At 39.4% G+C, this 26,441-nt stretch overlaps 2 protein-coding genes across 2 annotated transcripts in view; one reads left to right on the forward strand and one right to left on the reverse strand.

Annotated features, from left to right (window-relative positions):
• ptprq (protein tyrosine phosphatase receptor type Q) overlaps positions 1–19,283 on the forward strand; it is a 66,299-nt gene extending 47,016 nt beyond the window's left edge. Inside the window, exons 47-63 of the mRNA XM_041796091.1 lie at positions 392–461; positions 792–950; positions 1,176–1,467; positions 3,482–3,555; positions 3,664–3,763; positions 3,936–4,064; positions 5,074–5,118; positions 5,733–5,759; positions 5,911–5,992; positions 9,011–9,101; positions 9,243–9,319; positions 9,465–9,599; positions 9,719–9,844; positions 11,933–12,078; positions 12,293–12,428; positions 18,688–18,811; positions 18,912–19,283. Coding sequence (XP_041652025.1) covers positions 392–461; positions 792–950; positions 1,176–1,467; positions 3,482–3,555; positions 3,664–3,763; positions 3,936–4,064; positions 5,074–5,118; positions 5,733–5,759; positions 5,911–5,992; positions 9,011–9,101; positions 9,243–9,319; positions 9,465–9,599; positions 9,719–9,844; positions 11,933–12,078; positions 12,293–12,428; positions 18,688–18,811; positions 18,912–18,949 — 1,851 coding nt within the window. The 3' untranslated portion in view covers positions 18,950–19,283. The remainder of the gene's footprint in view (positions 1–391; positions 462–791; positions 951–1,175; positions 1,468–3,481; positions 3,556–3,663; positions 3,764–3,935; positions 4,065–5,073; positions 5,119–5,732; positions 5,760–5,910; positions 5,993–9,010; positions 9,102–9,242; positions 9,320–9,464; positions 9,600–9,718; positions 9,845–11,932; positions 12,079–12,292; positions 12,429–18,687; positions 18,812–18,911) is intronic.
• A 2,176-nt stretch (positions 19,284–21,459) lies between these two features.
• Positions 21,460–26,441, reverse strand: part of iqsec3b (IQ motif and Sec7 domain ArfGEF 3b) — a 54,056-nt gene continuing 49,074 nt past the window's right edge. Inside the window, exons 12-15 of the mRNA XM_041796033.1 lie at positions 25,943–26,101; positions 25,761–25,844; positions 23,489–23,535; positions 21,460–22,480 (exon numbers count right to left, since the gene is read on the reverse strand). Coding sequence (XP_041651967.1) covers positions 22,061–22,480; positions 23,489–23,535; positions 25,761–25,844; positions 25,943–26,101 — 710 coding nt within the window. The 3' untranslated portion in view covers positions 21,460–22,060. The remainder of the gene's footprint in view (positions 22,481–23,488; positions 23,536–25,760; positions 25,845–25,942; positions 26,102–26,441) is intronic.

Genomic DNA, 26,441 nt, shown 5'->3' on the forward strand with positions numbered 1-26,441 from the left:
TAAAAGTTCATTTTTCCAGCCTCTTTTATGTTGAAACCACTGCTGCGGCATTCTGGATAAGCTGTAGTTTTTATTTATTGAACCTCCTGGGTAGAAAGGGAATTGCACTAATCCAAACAGTTGGTAATGGAAGTGTAAGTAAAACTTTTTAAACTTCTCTTTGGGTTAAAAATGGTCTTACTTTGGCAATTTTTCTGAGATTGGTTAAAATTCAAATCTGAATCTAACAGCACTCCCAAGTTTGTGATGTTTGTTTGAATATTGCTTAAACCTCTGAGCTGTGTTAGTAGTTGTTTTGAAAAGTACGCTCATCCATATGTCTGTCAGTGAAACATCGTATCCAACTGATTTCTGTGCTCTCTTTCCGTTTCATTCTTTTATTTCTCTGTAGATCTCAGCAAAGAACGGTGCTGGTAGGAGCCCACCTAGCCCACACGTCCAGATCACCACAGGGATCAAACGTAAATGCTCTTTTTAAAACTCTGCAGCATGTTTCTCTCTTTCTGTCCCGTGTAGAAGTGAGGCAGAGAATCACACAGAGCAGAGCTATCAGAGCAGCGGTGTGTCGGCCTGCTCAGACACAGCGAGCGTGGCTCAGTAATACCCAGATGTTTGTTGTTGATGTAGAGGTGTTGTTTATCTCTAAGTAGTCAGAGCAGGTTTGTTTGTCATGTTTTATATGTAAATGCATCAGTCCAAAGGCACATCTTCACACATGCTTTTTGCACACCATATCCTCTGTGCCTGTACCGGTGTGTGCTACTCTCTGTTCACACGTGCGTGTTTTCTAGCCCCGGCCAAGCCAACCCAAAGACCCCAGGCAGTGCTGGGCCATGGAGGGGTTGCCATGGTAACCCACAGGAGTATCACCATCCGCATGCCTGCCTGTTTCTATAGTGACGACAATGGACCAATCACAAAAATCCAGGTCATCGTAGCCGAGTCAGGGGGTATGACTCTTCGAAAACATTGACAGCCATCACCTTGAGTTGAGCCCACTTGGGTATCAGTTGTGTTTGTGCATGAAGCCTCATGTCCAAACTTGTCTTATAGTACGTCATCTGTTCTAAGCTAAAGATAAAATGTAAGCAAAAGCCAAAGGGCTTAACGTCAGTAGAAATTTGAATCACTCCCTCCTGCAGCACCTTCCCATATTAACTCTACTTTCGTCACAGTGAAGGACATGCTGAACCTGACAAACTGGAAGAATGCTTTCTATTTCCGCCCTGCCCCGTACCTGACTGACAAGGGGTTCCCCAACCCGCTGTGTATTTTGGGGGACGGAGGATCACGCACGGATACACATGTCAGAGGTGGTCACAGAGTGTCCAGAGACGCCTGGCCTCAAGTGAGATTCAATCACTCCACGGCAGGAACGTACGTGATCGGGGGAGACGATGACTGTTTGAAGGAGAATTACACTGACAATTTGTGCAATGGACCTCTGAAGCCAAGCACGGTCTATGTGTGAGTGCATACGTCGACCTCCTGAGACCTCAGCTTTTGTTTCTAATGCAATTTTAGTTTCCTCCTCTTACTTGGGATCAGTAGGACGTGATAAGTTTTAAAGCTCAGCTCTGTCTTTAAATACGATTTAGTTTTTACTAAAAAATATGTTAGCAAATCTCCTGAAGGTCTTTTTCTGGAACTGTAAAGTTTTGGCTATGTGTTTTTGGTCTTCAGTCAGTAAAAAATAGTGTCAGTCATTGAGAAAGAAGTATGGTGGAGTCATTTTCATGATGGACCACAAGGACTTGCTAAAACCAATCATCAACAAAAAAAGTTCTTGATTTCTTGAAATTATCCTTTTCAAATTCACTAAAATTTCAAAGAAATTTTCTCTGTGAAAATTCTTAGACATCTTTTGAAAGTAAGATGTCTAAGAACTACCCCCCAAAAAATTCTTCAAATATTTTCCTAAAAGGTTCAGTAAAAAATTATCATAAGGCCTAAACGTTCCAGTAAAAATCTCCCCCAGAATTTCATGTAAATTCCTAATTTATTAAGCAAATTCCCTTAAATTACAAAGCAGATTCTCCTCAAAATTTGTCCTGAAATTCTCCCAAATTTTCCATGAAATGATGAAAATTTCCCCAGACATCTGAACAAATTTTTTGATTATATTTCTATCAAAATTCTTGAAAATTTCAAAGGACACCCATCACCAAAATTCCCAATCAGTTTCCCCAAAATGTACAAATTAATTACCTAAATGTAAAAAAAATAATACAATTTTAAAAGAAAAAGCACTCCAAAATCTAAAATACAGTCCTCAAAGAAAATAGAAAAACATTTTCAGAACTATATGAAAATGGCTTAAAAAAATTCCAAACTCCCCTAGACAAATTTCCTGAAATTTCTGTGAAAATTCTTAAAAACTTCAAAGGATACCCCCCTCCAAAATTTCTATCCAATTTCCCCAAAGTTATCAAATAAATTTTTAAAATTTGAAAAAAAAAATCCTTCAACTTTAAAGCAAATGCCCCAACAAAAATCCAAATGCAATCATCAAAAAATCACAAATTTCAAAAAATTCATGAAAATGCCAAAAAATTCCAAAGACACTCCACCAACCAACCAACCAAACCAATTTCACAAATTCTCATGAGAATGCAAAAATTATTCAGAGAAATTTCCCCAAAAACTTGCTATAGAAGCTCTCCAAAATGTACAAAAATATTCCCCAAATTTCCATGAAAATACCTGAAAATTTCCAAGCAAAATCACCTAACTTTCTAAATATTATTTAAGCCTTGGAGGTCACAGCCTTTTTTTGTATTGTCATTACTTTTCTTTAGACAATATAAACAACTCAGAAAATGGTAAACAAGCTCTTGTTTTATGTCTTTTCCCAAATTTATGAAAGAAAACTTTTTTTTTTCTTTAGATCACTCTAGATATAGGACTGCCAAATACACACGCACACACCAAAAAAAACAACAAAAATGATTTTTAAAAATAGTTATTGAAAGAAAAATATGTTTTTAAAATATGCTTTTGTCATTTCAAGAGTTAGAAATTTAAAAATGTTGTTAACCTACACATAAAAAGTAACATTACATTTATTAAGCTAAAATGAATATTTTTTTACACATAATAAATATAAGTCTGTACAAATTTTTGTCTACTAATTGTCCTCTAACTTTTTAATTTTAGCTGTCTCACTGTAATATATTTTATGAACACAGTTTCAAGGAGAATTAAATTACACATACTTTCCATACAAAGTGATTGCAATGCAAAACATGGCTTTGTTTGCATGCTGTCATGTGTAAATAAAATAGCGCATGTAACCTCAATGGATATTCTGAAAAATTACTTAAAAAATACTAATTCTATACATTTTTACTATGTTGTAGGACAGCCATGATGTAATGTCCTCATATGAAGATGCAGGGTCTTAGGAGGTTAAGAAGACCCCCAAAATCTTCTACATGTATGTAAAATAGTGTAATGCTGACGCTGGATTGTTGTTTCTCAGGTTTAAGTTCAGAGCCACAAACATCAACGGCCAGTTTACAGATTCTGATTACTCCGAGCACGTCAAAACTTCAGGTATTCACATTCATCCCTTTGTTACTCGACACCAGAAAGTCATAAACTTTTATCACTTAAGTTTGTCTTTGTGTGTGTTGTTATCATTTCTATTTCCTCTCTCTGTAGTGGAAGGGTGGCTGACCAGGGATGAACAGATCATTTTGGGCGTTCTGCTCTCCTTCTTTTTATCTGTTTTACTCATCGTGATCATCTGTGGCTCAGTCAAGTAAGATGGTTGTTTCCAGTGTTCATTTTATGTAACATTTACCAAATCACTGCACCAAAGGCAATAATATGCAAACTTTCAGCATAATATGCAATAAATGCGCTTCCCTTTTCTAATTATTTAAATTTTCAATAACCTTGTTATTAATCAGTGTGCTTGATTGACATGTCAGGATCCATCAGCGCAAGAAAGAGGGCGGGACTTACTCACCCAGAGAGGCAGAGATCATAGAGACCAAGTGTAAACTGGATCAGCTGATCGCTGTGGCAGATCTGGAGCTGACACAAGAAAAACTCAACCGGTGTGTGTTTTGCTTTCATCTAAGTGTGTGTAACTTTAGCAAGTGTTACACACACAATTTTGGCTGCCAGAACTGAGAGAAACTTTCATTGATTTAGCTGCAGACAAATCTGATTCACTTGGAAAAAAAAAATCTCTTTTCTGCAGCCAACATGATCTGCGCTCCCGTCTGCACGAAAGCTTCTCAAGTTGAAGTTTGTTCAGAAAATAGAAGCAGCAGCACTGTAGAGCAAAACAGCGTCATTGCAGCTTTTTAGTCGACTTCAGTTCTCTGCAGAACAGACATCCTGTCTACATCTCTCCGCTCATATAAAGACAGAGTCTCACCTTTTTGTTCCTTTTTTAAGCACAAGCTGGTGAGCTGTAGGCAGGTGCAACAATCACAGCAACTGAGGAGAAAAAATCAGTGTGAGATTTTGTATTATCACGGTCCCTTATGAATAAGATAATGTGAAAAACTGCATGAGCAGAAGAGAAAATGTTTTAAATATGAAACGATGAATCCACTAGTGATTATATGAAGCTTTCTAAATAAAACCTTCTTCCACTTTAGAAGATTTGTCTTATAATGACAATACATTATAAAAAAAATAGAAAGGCCCGTGTCAGTGTCTGTCTTCACCAATAAAATCTGCATTAAACATAAAACACACAAGAGAAAATAAGATGATACCCTTAATAACAGCCCTTCTTCTGGTCAGATAACTTTCACTTACTTCATATGTTTTAAAGTAGCATGACTGCCCTACTTGTGCAAATATTTGCCTGCTTTATTAAATAATTAGTGTGCTGTTTCTGTTTCACTCATACCTTAGAGCAAAGCTTGTTGGTTTCTGATGATAGCATGTTCTTAAAGCTGCTTCACCTGCCTTTAAAACCCACCTTTCTAAGCAGTATTGATGTCTATATAACACTTTATCTATTTACTTGCCACATTTATAACACAAATATCTTTCTAATTACACAACCTTGTCTTGGCTTCTCTCACTGAGCGCTTTTTCTCCCACCAGGTACTCTTCCTTCTTCTTTAGACGGAAAGAGATTTATGTGATCCAGTAAGTTAAGCTTGAGGCCTGTGTGCATCACTTTGTGCTTTGTTTGCATGTTTACTCCATCTTCACGTCACCCATTAAGGCTTAAATCATCCATCTGTGTAGTTTATAAAACCTTTGGTTGAAGTTGACAGTTGAATGAATCAGGGACATCAGCATTTTGCCTTCAGTCTTCTCCTCTCCCTCCATCACTGGCAGAGATAGCAGAGCTGCTCACACTCCTCTCCTCTGTTTTAATTTGTTTACCCACTCACTATCTTGAAATTGCTTGGAAGGCTCAGCTATCTTAAGGGGCACAAATGGCGAGTTTTATCAATAGCTAAGGATCTGCGTAGCTACAATCCTCTGTAATGTAAAGAAAACAGTGTGGGGGAAAGCATGTTTCTCATTCAAGTTTACTGAAGTTAACATATTCCCTTAGAATAAAACATCAAAGTCAATTTAATCAAGCAGATTTGATTAAAAATGTCCGATCCTACTTTACTCAAACACAATACCATGCAGTTTCAGCTTTGTGAATCAGTCCATCTGTCACTTACAAAATACAGCAGCATCTGCTGTGATTATTGAGTTAATTTGTTTATTTTGGTTAATGTCTGCTGTCTATTTTTGTGCAGGCTGCTCAGCTACCGGAAATCACTGAAGTAAGTCATCCTGCATAAATAATGTGAAGATGCACGCACAGTTGTTGCAGGCTGTGCTCAGTTTAATAGTTGTAACCTAGAAAAGAAAATGATCGTATATCATTGTGGAGTTCTCTGTCTGTGTCTCATGTTCTGTTTATTTATCCATCAGGCCTGTGAATAAAAAGTCTTTCCTGCAGCATGTGGAGGATCTGTGTAACAATGACAATGCTAAGTTCCAGGAGGAATTTTCTGTAAGTATTGACTCACCACATGTTTATCAAATATCAGAGAAGATATGAAAGAATAGAAAATATCACCGAACAAATGAAAGTCCACTGCTAGTAGACAGGATATATGGGGGGGCAGATAATAAGCATTCAGAGTCGACGGTGGAAGTGTAAGAAAGGGATTTCAGACAAAATCAATACAAGTTTTAGTCTCATTTTTCTGCTCCCTTCACAAACACAGAGAAGAAAATCAAATTATTCCATGCAGTAAGAGAAAATAACCTTACCAAAGACATAGAAGCACATTCACCTTTCTCCTCTGGAGATTTTTCATTACTTGTTCTTAAACTCATCAATTGTATGTCCTTGTAAGCTTGAAGATTGTGCATGCTCTTACTAATTAGTGTGGAGAAACACCCTATTATGCCCATATAAGGACTGGGCAGTGTGCAAACACAAAAGGCATAAAGGAATGAAAAGAGAAGAAGTAAAAACAATCGCTCACACGGCTCCACGTGTAAGACATACTTCAGTCTGGACAGTTCCTAAGTGGATGAAGTGTTGCTGTAAATTAAACTAAAAAAGGCAGATTTAATATGAAGTTAGTGCAAGTAGTAGATATTAAATATTTGTAACAAACACTTAAGTCAGATACCACTCTTTCAAATAATACTGTCAAGTATAACTACAGTTTTGTGATCAAATAGTTTTAAATTAGTATTACAAATAAATACATCAGATCAGTGATGAATATTTTGATTTATTTTCAAATGTATATTATAAAGTTAATACAGGTAAATGTAGAAATAAGGTTAAATAATCCTTAAATCAACACATTCATAGACATATAACTCATAGCATGCATTTCCAGAAGCTTAAAGTCAATCATAAATTGTTTTTTCTTTCATTATTTTAATTTTTATCATGAAAAAAATAAATAGATATATAGTTTCATAGTCAATAAAATAGCCACAAATAAACCCGTAGGGCAATGTCTCCAGAGTGTGAGTGAATAGAACATTTAGATTTACACACAGCTTCCTGGGAAGGAAGTAGGGGATGATCAGCACTCAAAACTCAGCAGCTGAGTAGAGCTCATCTGCTGAGAGTTTATGCAGAACTGTAATCATAAAAGACATGCATTGTGCTTTAATAAGAAAAAGGAGGCATGTCAGATGAACTAAGAATTATGGGACATCATTTAAACACATTTAGATACCTGTAAGTAAAGGTAGGTTTTCAGTTTAAACAAGCGTTTCATGATAAATTCCTACTTGTGTGATACATTAATTTTCAGAATTTAAAATTTTCAGTTAAGATCAAACACAGTATGGCTGAATAAAACTGAACCATATTTAATCATTCAATCAATCTTTAGTTGTGCGCTAATCATAACTACAGTTATCTCAAGACACCTCACAAAGACAGAAGACTTGTGTTTATGCATATTTTCTATAATATTAAAGTACAATATTATTCAAAGTGCATTAAAATATAACAAAGAATTATTATGTCTGTCTTCATTAAAAGTAACTCTGCATGATCAGACAAGGTTCTCTTATTGGATAGATATTTGTATCTCTCATATGTATATTGAACTAAAAAACTCACTAGATACCTGCATTTTGAGTCATTTGAGTTTATAAACTCACCAGGAGGCCACCATGTTTTGGTCCACATTGGCACTGTGACATCACAGTGCCACAGCGCTCCTCACCGTTCCTATGCTGTAACCGCTGTTGCAGACTGGCAGACAGTGTTAGGGTTGCATCTCAGAGACGCTGCATGTCTCACACACGGAGAACTTTAAGTTTTGAGGTCTCTTCTGTCTTTTCCTTGCACCATGAGCCGTTATCTGTCAAGCTAGACAGAAAAATTATAAATACAGAGACATATTTACCTTGTTGTAGTAAATATTTACATCCACATTGGTAGAATATGTTTAAATTCCGTTTCTTGATGACCCAGATGAAGGCCAAGAGTAAAATGTGTCTGTTTAAGTTGTTCATGCTAAAATTTTATTTGAAGGGGTATGCATGTGACTGATATGATGCTGTCATTCACACAGATGAGGCTTTATGATTTTTTAGGAATGTTGCCATTTATGTATTGGATTAGATCAGATTAGATTTGAGTAGGTAAGATTGATACGTTATTGATCCCAAAGGGACCCAGCTTAGAGGCCTCTGGCACTCTCTTTAGTTTCACAGTGGGAAAGAAAAATACTTGATAAATCTTGGGTTAAATATTGAAATTAGAAGTAAAATCCTTCATGCTCATTTTTCTCTGTTGCTTTGACACATTTCTGAAAGTTCTCAGCAGTGAAGAAATACATCACCTAAGGCAGTTCATACTCTCAGCAAAACACTTCAAGTTTAAGTGCAGAACAATTTAACTCACTCTAGACTGCACCACACTTTTTCAGCAGCTTAACAACTGCTCTGAATGTGAAAAATCTTTAAATTGTACTAGTATTACTCAGATGTCTCCCATTCTGCTTTGTAAGCAAAGGGTGACTTGGATTTGCATTTAATGTGAGGAAAGAAAAACTTCTTTTTTCTGCAGTGGTAAAACAGAACAGTTCAATAGAGCAGAGAAAAACTGACAGAGCATTGCCCAGAACAGAAACGTTAAGGCCCATATTACATAAAGACTTTGCAGGAAACAAAGTATTGCCTGCTTTGCATAAAAGCAAAAAAAAAACTAAATAGCTTCATATCATTTTAGCAGACTTCATATCAGCAAAGTTTGATGAGGAAAACTATTGAGCTAAAAAAAAAAAAAGAGATGATCTATTCAAACACCAAGACATGAACAGACAACTGTTGCTTTAACTGTAGACTATTTTGCATAGACATTTGAGGAATTTAGCCAGAGTATTTTCAGAAAGTGGCAGAAATCAGAAGTGGTGTTTCTTAGTTCTTATTTGGGAACTAGGCCAGAGCAGTAGGGAAAATCTTACATGGAGCAGCTTTTAAAAACAAAGCCCTGATCTTTAACATCTTCTCTTTATGTGAAAACTGATGCATTTTATTCTCCCAGGAGCTTCCTAAACTGCTGCAGGACCTGGCAACCACAGACGCTGACCTGCCCTGGAACAAATCCAAAAACCGCTTCCCCAACATCAAACCTTGTAAGTAGTGAGGCAGAAAATGAGCTTCCAAGTGTTGTTCTGACTGCTGCATGCCAAAATCATCTGCGGGTATGAGCTCTAACATGAACTGTAAATGTGATGCCGTATGTTTATAAGCTGTTCTTACTGCACTGTGTCCAGATAACAACAACAGAGTCAAACTGCTGTCAGAACCAGGCACTGCAGGCTCCGACTACATCAATGCCAGCTTTGTCTCTGTGAGTACCAGCGGGGTGGGGGATGGGGGGTGGCGGGGGCACTTCACTTAAGTTGCTGGTTCCTTCAGATAGAGATGATTTCAGTGTGCTGCAAATATAAACCCTTCTCTCTCTCCCTCTCTCTCTCTGTTTTCTTTGTTTTCAGGGCTACCTCTGTCCTAATGAGTTCATCGCCACGCAGGGTCCTCTGCCTGGCACTGTGGCTGACTTCTGGAGGATGATCTGGGAAACAGGAACTCGCACCATTGCCATGCTCACGCAGTGTTACGAAAAAGGCCGAGTGCGTCATAAGATATTTGTCACTGTTATGAAATAAGATTCTGAGGAAAGGGCTGGGTTGCATCTGCTTTGAAAATCTGATGTTTGTGTGTATTTGTGTGCGTGTGTGTGACATTTCAGATTCGGTGTCACAAGTACTGGCCAGAGGACAATAAGCCAATGTCCGTGTTTAGTGACATTCTCATCTCCAAAGTGTCAGAGGAAGTCCTCCCCGATTGGACTGTTAGGACGCTCAAAGTAGAAAAGGTGACAAAGCTTTAACATATTCTGTATCTTTGTTTACATGTAATGGCACAATAAACTCTCTTATTTGGAGCTAAATATATATATATACAGTGCTTCACAATTTTTTTTTTTTAAGATTTATTTTTGGGCCTTTTCATGCCTTTATTTGATAGAGGAAGGACAGTGGATAGACCTGGAAACAGGGAAGAGAGTTGGGGGAGACATGCGGCAAAGGGCCACAGGCTGGATTTGAACCTGAGCCGCCCGCGTGCATGTGCAGCGCCTTAAACCACTCAACTATCTGTGCTCCCAGTGCTTAACAAATTTATTAGACCATCCTAACCCTAACCAAAGTAAGATTTATGCCACAGCTGCCCTAAATTAACAGCATTGGTAATTACCAAAATCATTTTTTATGTTTCTGCAATGGTTAATACACCAATATGTAGAAGCTCTTTAACCAAAATGATATTTTTAATGCTAAAATAGAATTATTATTGTTATCCATGAATTTTCAAATTTACTGATTTACAAAAAAAAAACTGAAAAAATAGTAAAGCACATTATGTTGTTGAAGAACCCTGCCCATAATATATATAAAAACATTAACACATCATGCTCAGTTGCTCTGATATCTGCTCCAACTCAAGGTCCAATTAACAGAGCTCAATATGTTAAAGGTATATTTCAGTATTTTGAAGTTGGGCTTTATGAGGGACGTAGCCTTTGGAGATTTTAGTGAGCATTGCTCCTTAAGAGGGACTCGCTGGTTGTTTTGTCCAGGAGGGTAGGCTATACATGTAACAGGTGGTTACAGATTCTCCGTGGAATTTAGTGAGTTGGCTCACAATGTTGGCTCAAACATACGTACTATTGAAAAATTCTGAAGAATTCTATTTTTTACCCAGTTTTTGTCACTATTTTGCATTTCAGGCTTTGTCTACAGGTTATGTGCTCTTGCACTGTATAAAATAAACTGCTTCAAAAAATGTTGCGTACGTTTGCACCAACATTGTTTTGTGGCCCATTTTTACCAAAAACTCACTGAATTCTGTTATGCTGTATAGCCTAGCTTCCTGGCTAGTACAACCAGCGAGTCCTTCTTAAAGGAGCAATAGCCTTCATAGCCTTCATAACCTCCCGCTTGGACTACTGCAATGGAGTCCTGTCTGTGTTACTCAGCAAAATCCTGAACAGGCTCCAGTTTGTTCAAAACTCTGCTGCTAGGGTTCTCACCCGCACTAGACCCTGGCAGCACATCACTCCGACCCTCATCCACCTTCACTGGCTCCCTATCAGGTCCTGCATCAACTACAAAATCCTCCTCACATACAAATCTCTCCATGCCCTGGCTCCTCAATACCTCTCTGATCTCCTTCATCCATATACACCATCTCGCAACCTTCAGTCTTCAGACATTGGTCTACTTTCCATACCCAAACTCCGAACCTATGGAGACAGAGACTTTGGTGCTGCAGCCCCCACCCTCTGGAACACTCTGCCTGCAGACATCAGTAGTGCTTCATCTTTGGACAATTTCAAAAAACGTCTTAAGCACCACCTGTTCACCGCAGCTTATAGTCTTCACTAAACCACCCCTTACACTCATCCTATCCCACACATAGTCTGTCCATGTCTTATGTGTTCTTGTAAAGCGTCCTTGGATTCCTTGAAAGGCGCTATTATATTAAAGATATTATTATTATTATTATTATTATTATTATTATTATTATTATTAATACTAATTGAAATCACTGCAGGCTAATGCCGCTACTACTGCTATGTACCTCATATGACTCATCTTAAAAAATACTGAAATATTCCTGCAATCATCTTCAAGCACTAACACCCCTAAAAGTTTGGTAGGGGTGCCAGTTTAGCTCAGTTGGTAGAGGCAGCTCCTATACACATCAGGATAAACTGATCTACTCATGCACATTGATTCACCACTAATGCAGCCACAGGGACACATTGACATGTGACTGCAGGAACTTGGTTCAGTCAGAAATGTGTTGTTTTTATTTGATAGACCATCAAATGAACAGTTACTTTTCCTGCATGTTAATTCTGAGTATATAATAATACTGTCATTACATTTTCTGTGTGTAGCACGGCCACTACATTTTGGTCCGCCACTTTAACTACACATCGTGGCCTGAGCATGGTGTCCCAGAGTCCTGCAGCACTCTCATCAAATTTGTCAAAGCCGTCCGAGCCCACAGACATGACAACAGCCCCATAGTGGTTCACTGCAGGTACTGTGGCATGTTAGCAGCACTGAAATAATGATGCTGCATAAATTGTTGGAAGTTTCTGAAGAATAAATTTGCACTAACTCTAACTCTGTTCTGAAATGGTTTATCATTCAGAGACTGTCAGTGATAACTTCCTCTTTTTTATTGTGTTTGGGTTTGAACATCATTATAACCACAGTTAAATGTGTGTTTTTTTACTCTCACTGTTCGTCAGTGCTGGTGTGGGGAGGACAGGCGTGTTTGTTGCTCTCGACCACCTCATTCAGCACGTCAGAGATCATGACTTTGTGGATGTTTACGGCCTGGTGGCTGAACTGCGAAGCGAGAGGATGTGTATGGTACAGAATCTGGTGAGTTAATGTCCTTAATATTAATGTGTTTCAATCCTGTAGTTTAAATGTACAACCAATAGAGGATAAACAACATGCAAAAAAGGGTTTCATACAGTATTTTGTCTCAAGTTCCAGTAAAAGTGGCAGTGTAGTTGTCCTACTTTTTACTTCTTGCCCTGCTGTGATCTCGTCCCCATGAGGAAATATTTTGAAATTTCTTGTTTTGACGAAGGGAATGATCTGGCAGCGGATAAAAGGCGCTGCTGAGCAGGATTCCCCCTCTTGAAGCAGCATAAATCTATCCTAAAATTACCTTATTCAGTCATTAAGCCTCAGTGCTGTGTTTCTCTGTCTGTGGGGACACTCAGCCCAGTGCCTTTGCCTCTTCCAACTATGATTGTTTTATCATTTCTGGTGGTTCTGCACATTTCTTGGTGTCCACATTTTTGGCAGTGAGATATGAGCCTGCAGTGTCTGCAGCTACGAGAGCGCCTTGTAACCCGAGAGGGCATGATTCTCAGTGACAGCAGTGTTCAGTGTGCCAAGTAGCCAGCTATTAGCATAGAAGTCCAATTATATTTGAACAAGAGCAGTTCAGCTTCAAGAGGCCATCATTCAGATCAGCTATAAACTCACAAATACTACTGTGCAGATAATTAGGCCAAGTAGCAGCTTTAAACATGCCCACAGTGTTATACTGTAATCAGGAAGATTTATGTTGACAAAAGCAGATGCTGACTTCTATTTTGAAAAAACAGCAAATCTTGCAGAGGTCATTTGTAGGTCCATTTTACTACTGTGCTATCTGTTGTTATGCTACTTCATGGTTTCAAGACAAAATGACTTTGGTAGCTAACATTGTACAAAAGGCCTCAACTGTTCATACTTACAGAGGATATTTCCTTGAAAATTGAATTTAATCATGCGCTGATTCACCCAGCAGCTAGGTCATGCCTCTTATGCAGAGGCTGATGTCCTCCAAGTGAACGGGCAAGGTTCAAGTCCAAGAGTTTGGCTCATTTCCTGCAAATCATTTTCCCCTTTCTGTCTGTCCCTGTTTCCCTTCTTTAACCACTCTTCTATTCAGTATGGACAAAGAAAATCCTATGATAATAAGGTAGCATTTTGTTTTAGTGGGCCTTGATTACCTTGTATTTTAGCATAATAAGTGGTAATCATCTAGTAATTTCTCAAGAATAAAGTGGTTATTACATAGTAATAAGTTGGTAATTGTAACAAGTAATAACTCAGTAATGTTAAGGAAGTTTACCCTTCCCCCCTAACCCTAAAAAATGACTTAAGAGTCATTCAGGGCCAAAATATTGACATTACCTGGGAATTATCAAGCAACTTCTATAGAAAATTATCCTCTTATTTCTAAGAAATCACTAGGTAAAATACCACCTAATTACCAGAGAATTGCACAATATTATGAAGGATAACGATGATTATTACATTATTACTTCCCTAGTATTACCAAGCTATTACTTGGTACAGTGCCGACTTATTAATATTAATAGGTAATTACCCCATTATTCTTGAGAAATTACCAGCTACTGCAAGGGTTAGACTTAGGGTAAAATACCACCTAATTAACAAAAGAACTGCCACAATATTACAAGCAATAACTCAATAGTTCATACATTTCTACTAGGTAAATATTTCCATAATATTACCATATTACCATATCATTAGATATTACTTGATAAAGTGCCAGCTTCCATCTATCCATCCATCCATCTTCTTGCTTATCCAGGGTTGGGTTGTGGTGGCAGCAGGCAAAGTAAGTCAATCCAGATGGGATATGTAATCCCTCCAGCAAGTTCAGGGTCCGCCCCAGAGTCTCCACCCAGTAAGACGTGCCCAGAAGGAGGAGAGGCTCTATCCCTCCAGGTGTCCGAGCTCTTCGGCCTTTCTCTAAGGCTGAGCCTAGAAGCCCTCCTGAGGAATCACATTTCGACTGCTTGAACCCGTGATCTCATTCTTTCTCTCATTACCCAGAGTTCATGACTATAGGTGAGGGTTGGAACATAGATCGGACAGTAAATTGAAAGCTTTGCCTCCCTTCACAACAACAGCAGAGTACAGTGCCTGCAAACAGCTGATGCAGCACCAATCTGCCTGTCCATCTCATGGTCCATTCTGCCGTCACTCGTGAACAAGACCCCAAAATACTTGAAGACAGGGGCGCAGGGGGCCTAGTGGTTTAAGGCACGCTCCACGTACCTGGTCGGCCTGGGTTCGAATCCGCCCTTGTGGCACTTTCCCACATGTCTCTCCCCAGCTCTCACATCCCTTTTTCCGAGTAATGACTATAAAATTACTACTTATCACTATAAAATTACTAGGTAATTAATTAAATAAAGTGTCACCAATGACAATTTTAATAAAGAATAAATACATTGATTGAATTAGGGGTGTTGTATCTTATAAAGTAGCACTGTTTCTTTAAGCGTAGTAGGAAGAGTAAATATCACAGGCACAGAGGCTCCAGAATTGAAACCTAGCCTGTTCCTCTTGAATTCCATGATCTAGCTGATCAAATAAAGGCAAAAAAGCCCACAGAAATAATCTTCAATAGTTAAAAAGTTGCCAGACTGCTGCAATTGCTTGCCTGCTTCATTAAATTTCTGTGTTATTCTGACCAAAATCAGCAGACCACACATTAAAATTTAGTGAAACAGAATCAATGAATATGAGATAACATAATGGTGTCAAGAGGCGTTCTGTTTACATTGAAACATTTGTTTCAAATTAAAATTTAGCAGGCAGAGTATGTCAGCTCTCACAGCACAGCTAGAACTGTTTAAATTATTTGTGGACATCTAAGGGATTAAACCAGCTAAGATTGATGGGAACTACTGCTGCTGTTTTATAAATGGCCCAGATGCAGTCTTAGAAAGGATGCAGGTGACATCTTACCTCTGTGGCTCCGCTTGTTTCCTGCAGGTTTTCGTGTCAAAGGACGTCCACTGAGCTGAACGCCGGTTTCAGTTCATTTATGTTAACAAATAGACACAGACAAAAACCAAACAAGAAACCTTCAGAGATGAAGGTTATTATTCATCATTGGTCAAACGAAAGAGTTGCTCCGTGTATTTGCTGGAGACATGCCACCCTCAAGTGTCAGTATCTCTCCACTCAGCCAGAGAAAGAAATTAATGAGCAGCTTTATGGGCCAAAAAACACTTTGTGCCCAGTGAGCTGCTTTGATTTGCATTCATGGGACGTTATCTTGAAATATGGTACCCAGGCCTGTAATAAATCCGTGGCTTTAGCAGCTGCAGCATTTAAAGAAATGGCACTATTTAGTCTGGCTTTAAGTCTTTTAGAATATTTCATTTTGTAATTCAGCTTTTATAGGTTTAAATAAAAACCCTGGAATTTAGTGAAATAATCCTTATTTTATGTAGGTATCTGAAATGTAAAACCAAATATTTTTCCACTGAATTGTGATGACAGTATAATAGTTTTGTTGTTTTTATTTATGCATTTCATCATTTTTGCCTTCATTAAGAAGAAGAGATCACAGAAAAAAGGTACCCAGCTGGACTTATATCCTCATTGTTGCGATTTTATGCTCAGCATCAACCACCAAAACAGCACAAAAACATTTTATTCAGAGACTTTAAATTTCCTCTTCCTCTTCTTTAAAAAATCAACTTCATTACTAAATGAATACCTGGGCTATCATAGGAATGTAGAATGTAACTAGGGCTGCAAGCAGCACTGAATGGCCCCCGCACCCCAGGGCAGGTCAGGGTGTGGGTCACCTGCCCATGTTAGGAAATAGTGGGGTGTTAGCAAACCTGTGCAGTGAACTGCAGCACTGCAGAGAGCCCACGTAGATTGAGTGTCCAGCAGGATGGTGCACTTTTAATGAGGTAGTACTGCCCCTCAACAGTAGGTGATAGTACGTCAAAGGTGGATGTTGATACGTAGAAGTGATGAGGGAAGGACAATTTAACATGTAAAATTGAATAGATTGGAATTTTTACTTTTAAGGTGCTAGTTGCATCTTACAGTAGGGGGTGCTACAGCAAAGCCATAAAATGTCAATGTTAGGATGGATATTGATGAGTTTAGTTAAAAATCAGAGCATCATAGGTTCAACACAGTAAGAATAATACAGAAATGACCCATTTCCTGTCTGAGGTGAAGGATCAAAATGGCCATCATGGCCACTGGGTCATCCGGGAATGAAACATGTTGATGTTGGGATAGATATTGAGGAGTTCAGGTCAAAATCAGAGCATAATAGGATGAACACAGTAAGAAAAACACAGAAATAACCCACTTCCTGTCCAGTGGTGAAGGATCAAAATGGCCGACATGGCCATTGGGGTTTCAGTTAATAAAACGTCAATGTAGAGACTGATGCTAAGGACTTTAGGTTAAAATCAGAGCATGATAGTTTCACACACTAAGACAAATGCAGAAATGACCCATTTGCATCACTTCCTGTTGGCAGTCGGGGGCGCCAGAATGAGCTGTTTTCATGTGGGCGTGTTTAGTGTGATACTGTTGTGTTGCCATAACAATTTGAAGAACATAGAATGATCTCCCCCAAAGTTACATCAGTTTTCAATGAATAAATGTCCAAAAAGAGGCCTTGTTTTGAAATTGGGGTGGAGCAGGTGGACTTCCTGCTGAGATTTTGGCACCTCGGTCGCGGCTATGTCACGTATTTTGTTGCTCTGATTGGTCCGTAAAGATGTGACAGACAGAACATTCATCCAATCACACTCCGAGTTTTTTTCAAAGCCTCTGCCCTTTCCCAAAGGTTATCTGCCTAAGTGTTTGCAAAATTAGTGCTAATGTGTTTGTCATGACTCAGCTCAAAGCCATGACAAAAACGAGGATACATACAGGTTTTACTAAAATAACGAAATGATTTTATTACAAAATATAAATGAAAGGATTACCAACTCAATTAAATATACACCTGGGGTATCTTTCCAGGTGTAGCACACGCTTCCCACCCAGCCTGCAGGGGCAGACAAACAAGACACCAGTATAGGGGAACACAACACAATAGCAGGCCCTAGAGGCAGAATGCCATCACATGTTTAATTAGATAACTCTCATAATATAAGTGTATATCTAATGTTAGACTGTCATAAATGTCACTACTATGATACAATTAATTATTTAGAATTTGGTGCTGTGCTATGTTCAGGATGTTTTTCTTTTTAGCTTCACCATGATGGTTACGATGACATGACAAGCCCATTCCAACTATAACATTTACTAATTTCTCAGGCTTTGAAACTTGTTGGAAATATTTAGGAATAGTTATGTATAGCACAATTTAGACATCTAAACTTTGAACAAAAAGTAAGGACATTTGTGTTTGGTACATTATTGCTGTGTTGTAAAAATAGTTCTTGGCAGTAAATTTTATACCATTGGAAAGCCTGTTTATTTTCCTTTTAATGGTGCCACATTTGTTAGGAGCATTTCAGTCAAGTCACATGTTCCTGCCTTCCTGTACCTACAATTAAAGCCTCTAGGCAGGGAGAGCAGCAGCAAAACAACAGAGCAGGGCAAGCATCAGTGACAACAGAATGATATTAAGTAAGAAGCAGAAAAAAGGAAGAGCTGGGGTGGAGGAGGGTTGCAAAAGCACCTTGCATAGGGAGTGGCAAAGCTTAACCAGGCTGGAGCAGTTCAAATATGGCAACATAAATGTGATTAGCCAATAGCATGCTCAGAACAAATCAGCTGGCTATCAGCTGATGAGGGCTAATGTGAGATCAGCTGATCCAGATTATATGGCAGTGCATATGGTTCTTCCACATGCTACTGAGGCTCCTGAATAAATTGTTAAATTGTCAGTATGTCTTGTTTCTTCAGACTTTAATCATGCCAATCCACCAAACAACACCAAACAAGAGTCAACAAGCTGGAACAAGCTGTTTGGCATTGACAGAAAAGATTTGGTAAATTTTTCATGGGTGCAACCCACATACTCAGCTCTGCTGCTCATCCCAGAGATGTATGGTCCTTACGAATGTGGCACCATTTAAAAAGGAAATAAACGGGCTGTCCAACTGTACAAGATTTATTGCCAAGAAACATTGTTGCAACAAAGAAACAAAGAAATACGCTTAGTTTATATGCCATAGTTTTTGCCACATTTACATTAATTTAGACATGTTTAACTTGCCTGTACACAGTGTATCTGCTCTGTTGAAGTTGTTGTGTTAATGTTATGTTTCTTTTCTTGCTATTATTCCAAACATTTAGGAGCTTTATGTCTGTTTTTCTGTGTCAGGCCCAGTACATCTTCTTACACCAAAGTACGCTGGAACTTCTGAACAACAAAGGAAACAGCCAGTCAATCTGGTTCGTTAGCTACTCTGCTCTAGAGAAGATGGACTCGCTAGACGCCATGGAAGGTAAACAGCAACAAACAAACACACTCTCACATGCACACAATCAGACAAACACTCACTCCTCACAGCACAGCTCTCACTCCATGTTTGTACCTCTCTGCAGGTGATGTTGAGCTGGAATGGGAAGAGACCACTATGTAAGGGAAACTTTAGCCTGAAGGAGAGCAACATTTGTGTGTTTCTGAGGTCACTCGGACAACACAAACATAAAAGAGGGAGCAGGAGGTGAAACTAGAGATGAACAGCACAGTCTGAGCTGAACGGCCTGTCAGTCAACTACGACTTTGTTGCTCCACTTCTAACCACTTCTCAGCACAGTCCTCCCTTTAATGGACCTTTGGTCCACTTGTTTTCAACAAGAGAGTGAAATACAGAGGTACTAAAGAAAAACTGAAATGACAGGAAGAAATAGTGAAACAGTGTGCTGAGGGTGAAAGCTCTATCACATGTATACGCCTGCAGGTACTTTGCACAAATTGACTTCACTGTTTATTATGATTTCTTTGTAATGTTGATATCATCTATGTTTTTGTAAGATAATTTATTCAGCCAAAATGGTATTATTTTTTTTGTTTCAATCTAACAATTCTGCTTGTGTCAGAGTTTTGACAATGTTTCTGTTTTGTTTATCCTTCCTCAAGAGTGATTTGCAAAAATAAAAGCTTGTTTTATTTATTTTTGGCCTTGGCACTTAACTAAAACACTCAAGTATGTTCCTGTGAGACTCCCTTGACTAAAATGCGACTGATTTTACTTTGCAATATGAAATTACCAATTTGCTGGTTTATTGTTTAGAGGGCAGACTCACTACACCTTACGGCCTCACACACCACAAGTGGAAGTCAGATTCAATATTGCTTCGGCACTGACCTCATTCATTACTGAATGAAATCAGAGTAGGGAACAATGATTTCCCATAAGCTCCTCCGGCACACCTGGACATGCTGCAAATGCATTCATTAGAGAGACAAGGAGAGCTAAAGATGCTCACTGTGGTGTTGTGATGCAGACAGACAGACGGACAGTCGAGTAAAAACTACTTTATTCTTTCATTCTCTTCAAACAGAAAAAATTAGAAATATTCCATTAGTAAACATGTTGATCTTTTAGAAATCTCTTTTTTAGAAATATCGTGAGGGTGCAAAGATTAATGACAGTGCTCCACAGTGAGGATGCAGATTGGTGCGTTTCTATGACAACCATGGAGAAGTTAAAGGAGACGGGGGGGAAAGGGGGAGGACAGAAAGAAGGAATTAAAGAGAAAGAGAAGGGGGGAGAAAATGACATCAATCAACCCAACATGCCCTGACAATAATGATACAAACATATAATCAAACTCCGTCCCCCGTGTGTCTGTGCTGTAAATGAAAAAACATCATGCTGTTTGTACAAGTCAGTCCGAGTTTACAGTAAACAACGTGGGGTTGCTGACTTGAGAAATCAAGCAAGATGGACTTAAGCTGGATTTGTTGTCGCTTTGGCAGCTATGTGCATGTTTGTGTGTTTGTCAGTGTGTTAGGCTGTGCGCTCTTATATGTTTGACTGTACGTATTCACCAAGCACAGCATAGCCCTTAACACACCTGCTAACAGGTGACACAGCCATCTCTTAATAATCCTATAATAATAACATGACGCGGTAATTTAATGATGAATGTAGACCTAGAATAATATCAGTGTGTTACCATGGTAACTGGAGAGTGTTCTATAAAAGCTGCCTGTTTCCCGTCTCTGGTAGCAGTAGGATTTAGGACACCCCCTGATATTAAATGTGAATAATAATAGTAATAATAACTATAATATCCTTTTTTCTTTTAAACTAGATCTTCTCTGTACAAATACATACGTAGATACACACACTGGGCAAACCAATCACTTTTTAGAATAAATCTATATCATCTATTTACAATATCTCCAATATATTCTGTGGTGCAAAAGGTACAAGACGTGTTCGGTGTGTCTCAGTCGAATGATTTGTGATCTGCTGTACATACAGGCTCAATCTCGAGCCATAAACACCGGACAGACGATACTTTGATGAAATAAGTGATTATTCTATGGACATCTTCCGTTTTCACCCTGATAAAACATTCAGTACAAGAATGCATCTCTGCTTTTATAACATTTCCAGTGTGCAAGAAAAATATAACTTGTTTTCTGTGAGGTGGCAATGGTCTACCCTGTGCAGATTCTTTTTTTTTAACTAATCTAAGAGTTTCCAGGGCAGATATGTTGCCTTAATCCAAAGGTAAGAACTGTATTCACACTAGGAGAGTTGTTAGGAGCAAATGTACAGGAGTGAAAAGGCTTCCTCTGGCTGTTTTAGCCTTGTTTTGGATGAATTAGCAGCCTTACTCTCTTCTGCACATGAGTAAGCAGAATGAACTGAAGCACGCTGCTTTCAGTACAACTCAAGAGGTGCAGATACTACAGTAAAACCCTTTCCCGAGCTCTGTGAGAGTGCACAGAATCAGGGGAGCCGCACACTACTGAGGGGATATCTGCTCACACAAGTTTAGCAAAAACGCACATGAAGCACAGAAAAATGATTGTCGTCAGGATATGCTTTTGGGTTTGTTTGGTGAGTAGCAACATCCTCGCTTAATTCACAACACTGCACATGACAAAATAGACATGCCAGAGCCTTTTTCTTCACCTTCCTCACATGTACTTATTAACTGTTCCCTTGAAAATGAGGGAAACAAATAAGCTGGTACTCCTGTTTCTTCACATTATGCCGAGATGAGAAAAAAAAATGATAACACTGAGGAGAATCAAGATAAGCTCTGCTGAAATGATTCCTCGCTCATATTGAAAAAAATGCCCCAGAAAAAGAAAATATTGTTTTTTTTCATAATATGTAATGTGATTTTTAGTCCCTTCAGGGCTGCCATCATCCCTCGGTTTCACAGTCAGAGCTCACTGACATGATAGCAGGACAGGTGACATTTAAAAATGTAAAGTCACAAGATCTCGTAAAGAGTAAAATCTAGAAAGACAACACCATCAGCTACTGGGTGACATGTTGGAGACAAAAGAAAGAAGAAAAGTTTAGAAACCACTCCATGTTCAGATTCCTCCTTCAGTCAGGACCGTGGAGATTCCCGCTGGTCTCCTTTTCCTCTGTCCTTTTGAAAGATGCATACAGTATATTCGTAACTCTTAATTCAGGGTGAGTCACCTGGTGCTACAGCATGTCTGTGAATGTGAGGGTCACATTTGGCCCCTCAGGGTTTGTAAAGCGACTGTCCACTCAGACGATGCTGCGGGTGCCGCTGGAGTTGCGTCTGCGGGTGAGAGGCATGGTGTGGTGGAGGGGCATGGGTGAGTCAGGTGGGCAGAACTGGTGGGGGTGGTTGTAAGGAGGTGGAGGCGGTGGCAGAGGGGGCTGAGGGCCGTCCCCCTCCCTGACATGCACGGGTGTGGACAGGGCGGATTGGATGAGCTGATGAGCAGCTGGGCCTTGACTGAGGAAAGCCTCCATCCGCCCTCGCCCGCTCTGGTCCACAACAATCACCTTGACGATCTGCTGGCATTGGATGAGTGTTTCTGGGCGGAGCTCTCCGGCTTGGACGGGGCTGAGGAGGGCGGGTGGTGCGGCCAGGGCCAGAGGTGTGGACTCAATGCTGGGCTGGCTCAGTTGATAGGTCTGCAGCCTGTTGTGAATTGACACCTAGTTTAGGAACAGTCAGAGAACGCATGAGGAGTTACCAGCCTGAACGCAGCCTCTACGCAGCCCTCTGGTGTGTTACGCACATGGGCATGCAGGCATGCAGGTAGGTAGGATGCAGAGCGAGCGCATGCAAATACACAACCCCCCCTCCTCTTTTCTCTCAATCATGTTTCTGCATGATTTTTGACATGATTTTCTACATGACTTTTCTACATGACTTTCTCATGTTTTCCACAAGCACCAGCCCAGAAGAGAAAAGGATATGGGGTAAGGAGAGATTTTTGTTTAGAGATCATGACAGAGGCGTTCTGGATTTAATGTGTGCGGGCATGATCAATGAGTGGAAGAACGAGAAGCTCAGAGATAGATAGAGGGAGTGTCAGGAGAGGAGAGAGGTGACACCGAGGGCGTGGTGTCTCCCTAACACACTCATTAACATCTCTAAAGGGCTGACTGAGAGGCAGGAGAGAGAGGAGAGAATGGGCAAAGGAGTCAAATTTGAATGGGGTCTTCTATCACTTTGCTTAGTTAAAGGAACGGCTGGTTTTTACAGACACACTCCCACCCTCCCACCCACTCACTCGACAGACTGTTAACAGTATCAAGCTTATGTGGCTTTGTAGATGGTATTCTAGGAGCCAGCCTAGCTTATGGTGGCTTGCAAAGGCTTATACAGTAAGGCTGTCAAGCGACAGCTGATGAAAGAAGAGATGTTTTATAGCGAGCAGAGTGGCTGTTGATCCACTCATGAGGCACAGAAAGAGACTGTTTGTAACGCCACTATAGCCAGCTCCTCTCAGCGGCCTTTGTATCCTTGGCTACATAGAGGAGATGTGCCTGAGGCAGTGCTCTTTTAAAAGCAAAGCATAAAGCAGACTCTCTTTTCAGGATGAGGTCCAGCCCTGGTCTAATGACACTCATACTCACACACTCACAAATGAAACCACACCCACAGAGCTGAAGAGCAGGCACTTACCTGAGAGAGACAGAAGGGGCTTTCAAACTTACCTCCACTGTGTTGTTGTTTCCGGTTTTGTCATAAGGATCCTGCTGGCCTGTAAAGAAAAATGCTTAAACATAACTCAACCTGCATATTAGCTGAGTAGAGTAAGAAGATAACAACTGACAACCTATTCACACGTTTTGCTTATTTTAGCATTTAGACAGCAGAGTTTAAAATCAAAAGAACTATGCACACCGACATCTTTGAAAGAGTTTGTCTACATGGTTAAATGAACAGTTTTGGGGAGAACACATTTTTCCTTCATTCTTCCTGTCATCTGACTGCTAAATATCAAGCAGCAAAAAATAGCCTTAATGCTGTAAACGAGGACTTTAGCTTGTTTGGATGTGTCAAAATTAGGGTTGTCAGATAGTAACAATTTTAATTTCAATTATCTCCCATTGTTGTCACAGTTTAAAAAATCAAATCTTTACATTTAAAACAGGTTTTTTTTTTATTTTGGATTGTTGTCCTTCCTTAAACTAAGGGTGATTAAATTTCTGTTTGGATGCAGAGCTGCTTTAATTTTGAAAGAAAATTAGGAACTTTGTATCGGACAATTATGACATGAACTTAACTACAGAAAAAGGAACTTGTTATGGATTGAAAAGAGAGGGGTCTAGCTGCAGACTGTACATCTCTTCATCTGAGACGCCGTCACTGTCAGAACGGAAATACAATAGTTTTGAAATAAAACTGGTTTAAACTTAACCTTGCAAAGCAGATGGATACGCCTATTTCCTTGTTTTTCACTGGCAAATCCATCTTGCAAAGCTACCATCTGAACCGTTTGGGCCCGGTCAGAAAGTGACAGGACCAATCAGCTACGAGGGGCAGTACTTTCAGGCGCAGCGGAGTCGTGACATTAACAAGCAGCAGCAAGAGCTGGTGCAGTTATAGAGGAAGAGATTGGCGTCGATGCTGTTAAAGTGCCAGTTTTATCAGAACTTGATAACATTTCTTCGTTAAAAGAAGAACAAAGAACAGCAGTGAGTTGTTTTCTTTTCAAAAACAACAAAAGTCGAGTACTTACATGTCTATAGTCACCATGTTTCACATTATTCCTCAGTAGCTGCGCACGTGCAGCTTGCTAGCGGCTACGTCATGTGCTTTGTTGCTCTGATTGGCCCGTGGAGATGTGACAGACAGAACGTTCACCCAATCATACTCTGAGGTTTTTTTCAAAGCCTCTGCCTTTTCTCAAACGTTTCCTATTGAAGATTTCCCAGATGGATGTGTGAAACAAATCCATCTGGCATGTCAGGTTAGTTTAAACTGCCATTTAGGGATATTGGGCAAGGGTGAAGGTAACAGTTAGGACACCAAAAGTTATAAGTTAAAAACCTGATCTGAAAAACCTATATACAAAACGTTTAGTTAAGTCAAGTGAACAGTCTACGTCCAAAAATAACTCAGCCTTCATAGTAACATGCAGCAAACATTGCTGTGTTAGCTGAATAACAATCATAGCTAGTGTAGCTAAAGATAAACTCACAAAGCAGCTATGTAAGCTATGTAGCTATATTCTCATCATAGCTTACATTAGTTTTAGCTATGTTTGCTGAAGTGTTGCCAAGGCTAACTTTTACAACATAGCCAACGTAGCTATGTTTGCTTTAGCTACAGCTAACAACATCAAAGCGAGCCACCGTCCATGTATCTACTTCTAAAGTGGGTCTATACATAATTTAACCCCAGATTAGACCTCTGACCTTTTTCTCTATTGAATTTATGAGATGTTGCTCGGTCTGTAATGTTTGCAGTTTCTTTTTTTTTCATGAATTCAATTGCCAGACTTTTTTAGGAATAAAGTTGAATTAAAACAGTCTCTGAGAGTGGCCGCCAGAAATGTACGGTCAGCAGCCAGACTGTCTTGATTGAAAAGGGCATAGGGGAATGGTAAAAAGGTAAATGTTTCATAATACCAGTTACAGATTATTTTTGATTACGGATAATTTTTGATTTGTCCACTGAGCTGTCTGTGAGGTTTTTTTTTATTACTAAATAGAATAAATGAGACATTAAGGAGCAGTAGTGGACTTATTTAACATCAATCAAGAAGTAAATTAATCGCAATAGAAAAAAGTTTGCATTAATGATGGGCCTTAATGAATTGGGATAAATGCCATGTACCAGTGCCTCAATATTAACCTGACTTATTATATTTTTGGATCTTTTTTCTATTTTCTGCATCATTGCCTTGAGTTATCTCTGCAAAGTTTTGTGTAATGATTGCACAGTTATGTGTAATGAATGCTGCATGAGAAAACCCAGTACCTGAGGGAGAGCCTGTGTGTGTGTCCACTTGCCCTCCATTGGTGTGTATGCCATGCTGGATTCCTTGTTGCCGCTCCAATTCCCCTAAAACACGAAAAACATGAGATAACAACCATCCACTGCATTATGGTATGTTTATTTACATACGTCTGCATTATGATGAAGTGTGCCTGCTTTCTTACACTGGATGTGTATCTGCTCCATCTCGTTGACCTCTGTGATGGCCTCTCGGAGCTCCTCTGCAAACTTCCTAAGCTCTTCTCCACTCGGGGAACAGAAACTTACCAGCTGCTTCTTCTCTGAGGTAAATGGGCTCAGCATGGTGATGCCATGGGCGTAGTCTGATGTGAGACCCACAAGAGAAAAGAGGAGAGGTTCTTAAAAATGACTTTCATTGTGTAAAAGGATTTTCCAAAACAAGCTGTTTTTTTCTGCTCAGATGTCTGCTGCTCAGTGTACTTGTGCATTCTGGTTTATACAGAAAAGATTTTCTGTTGACAGGAAAAGCTTCTTAAAAATAGCAAGTAAAAGTTTTGAGAATACAGAAGAACATTGTGAACAGTAGTCTCTTTGTTTCTCATTAGACAATTTCAGCCAGTACTAAAAGCTTGAATATAAAGAACTTAACTGCACATACATTTATTAATCTATCCATTATCTTACAACTTGTGCCATTCAGGT

This window comes from Cheilinus undulatus, linkage group 9 (genome assembly GCF_018320785.1).
Source record: "Cheilinus undulatus linkage group 9, ASM1832078v1, whole genome shotgun sequence".
NCBI classification, from domain to species: Eukaryota; Metazoa; Chordata; class Actinopteri; order Labriformes; family Labridae; genus Cheilinus; species Cheilinus undulatus.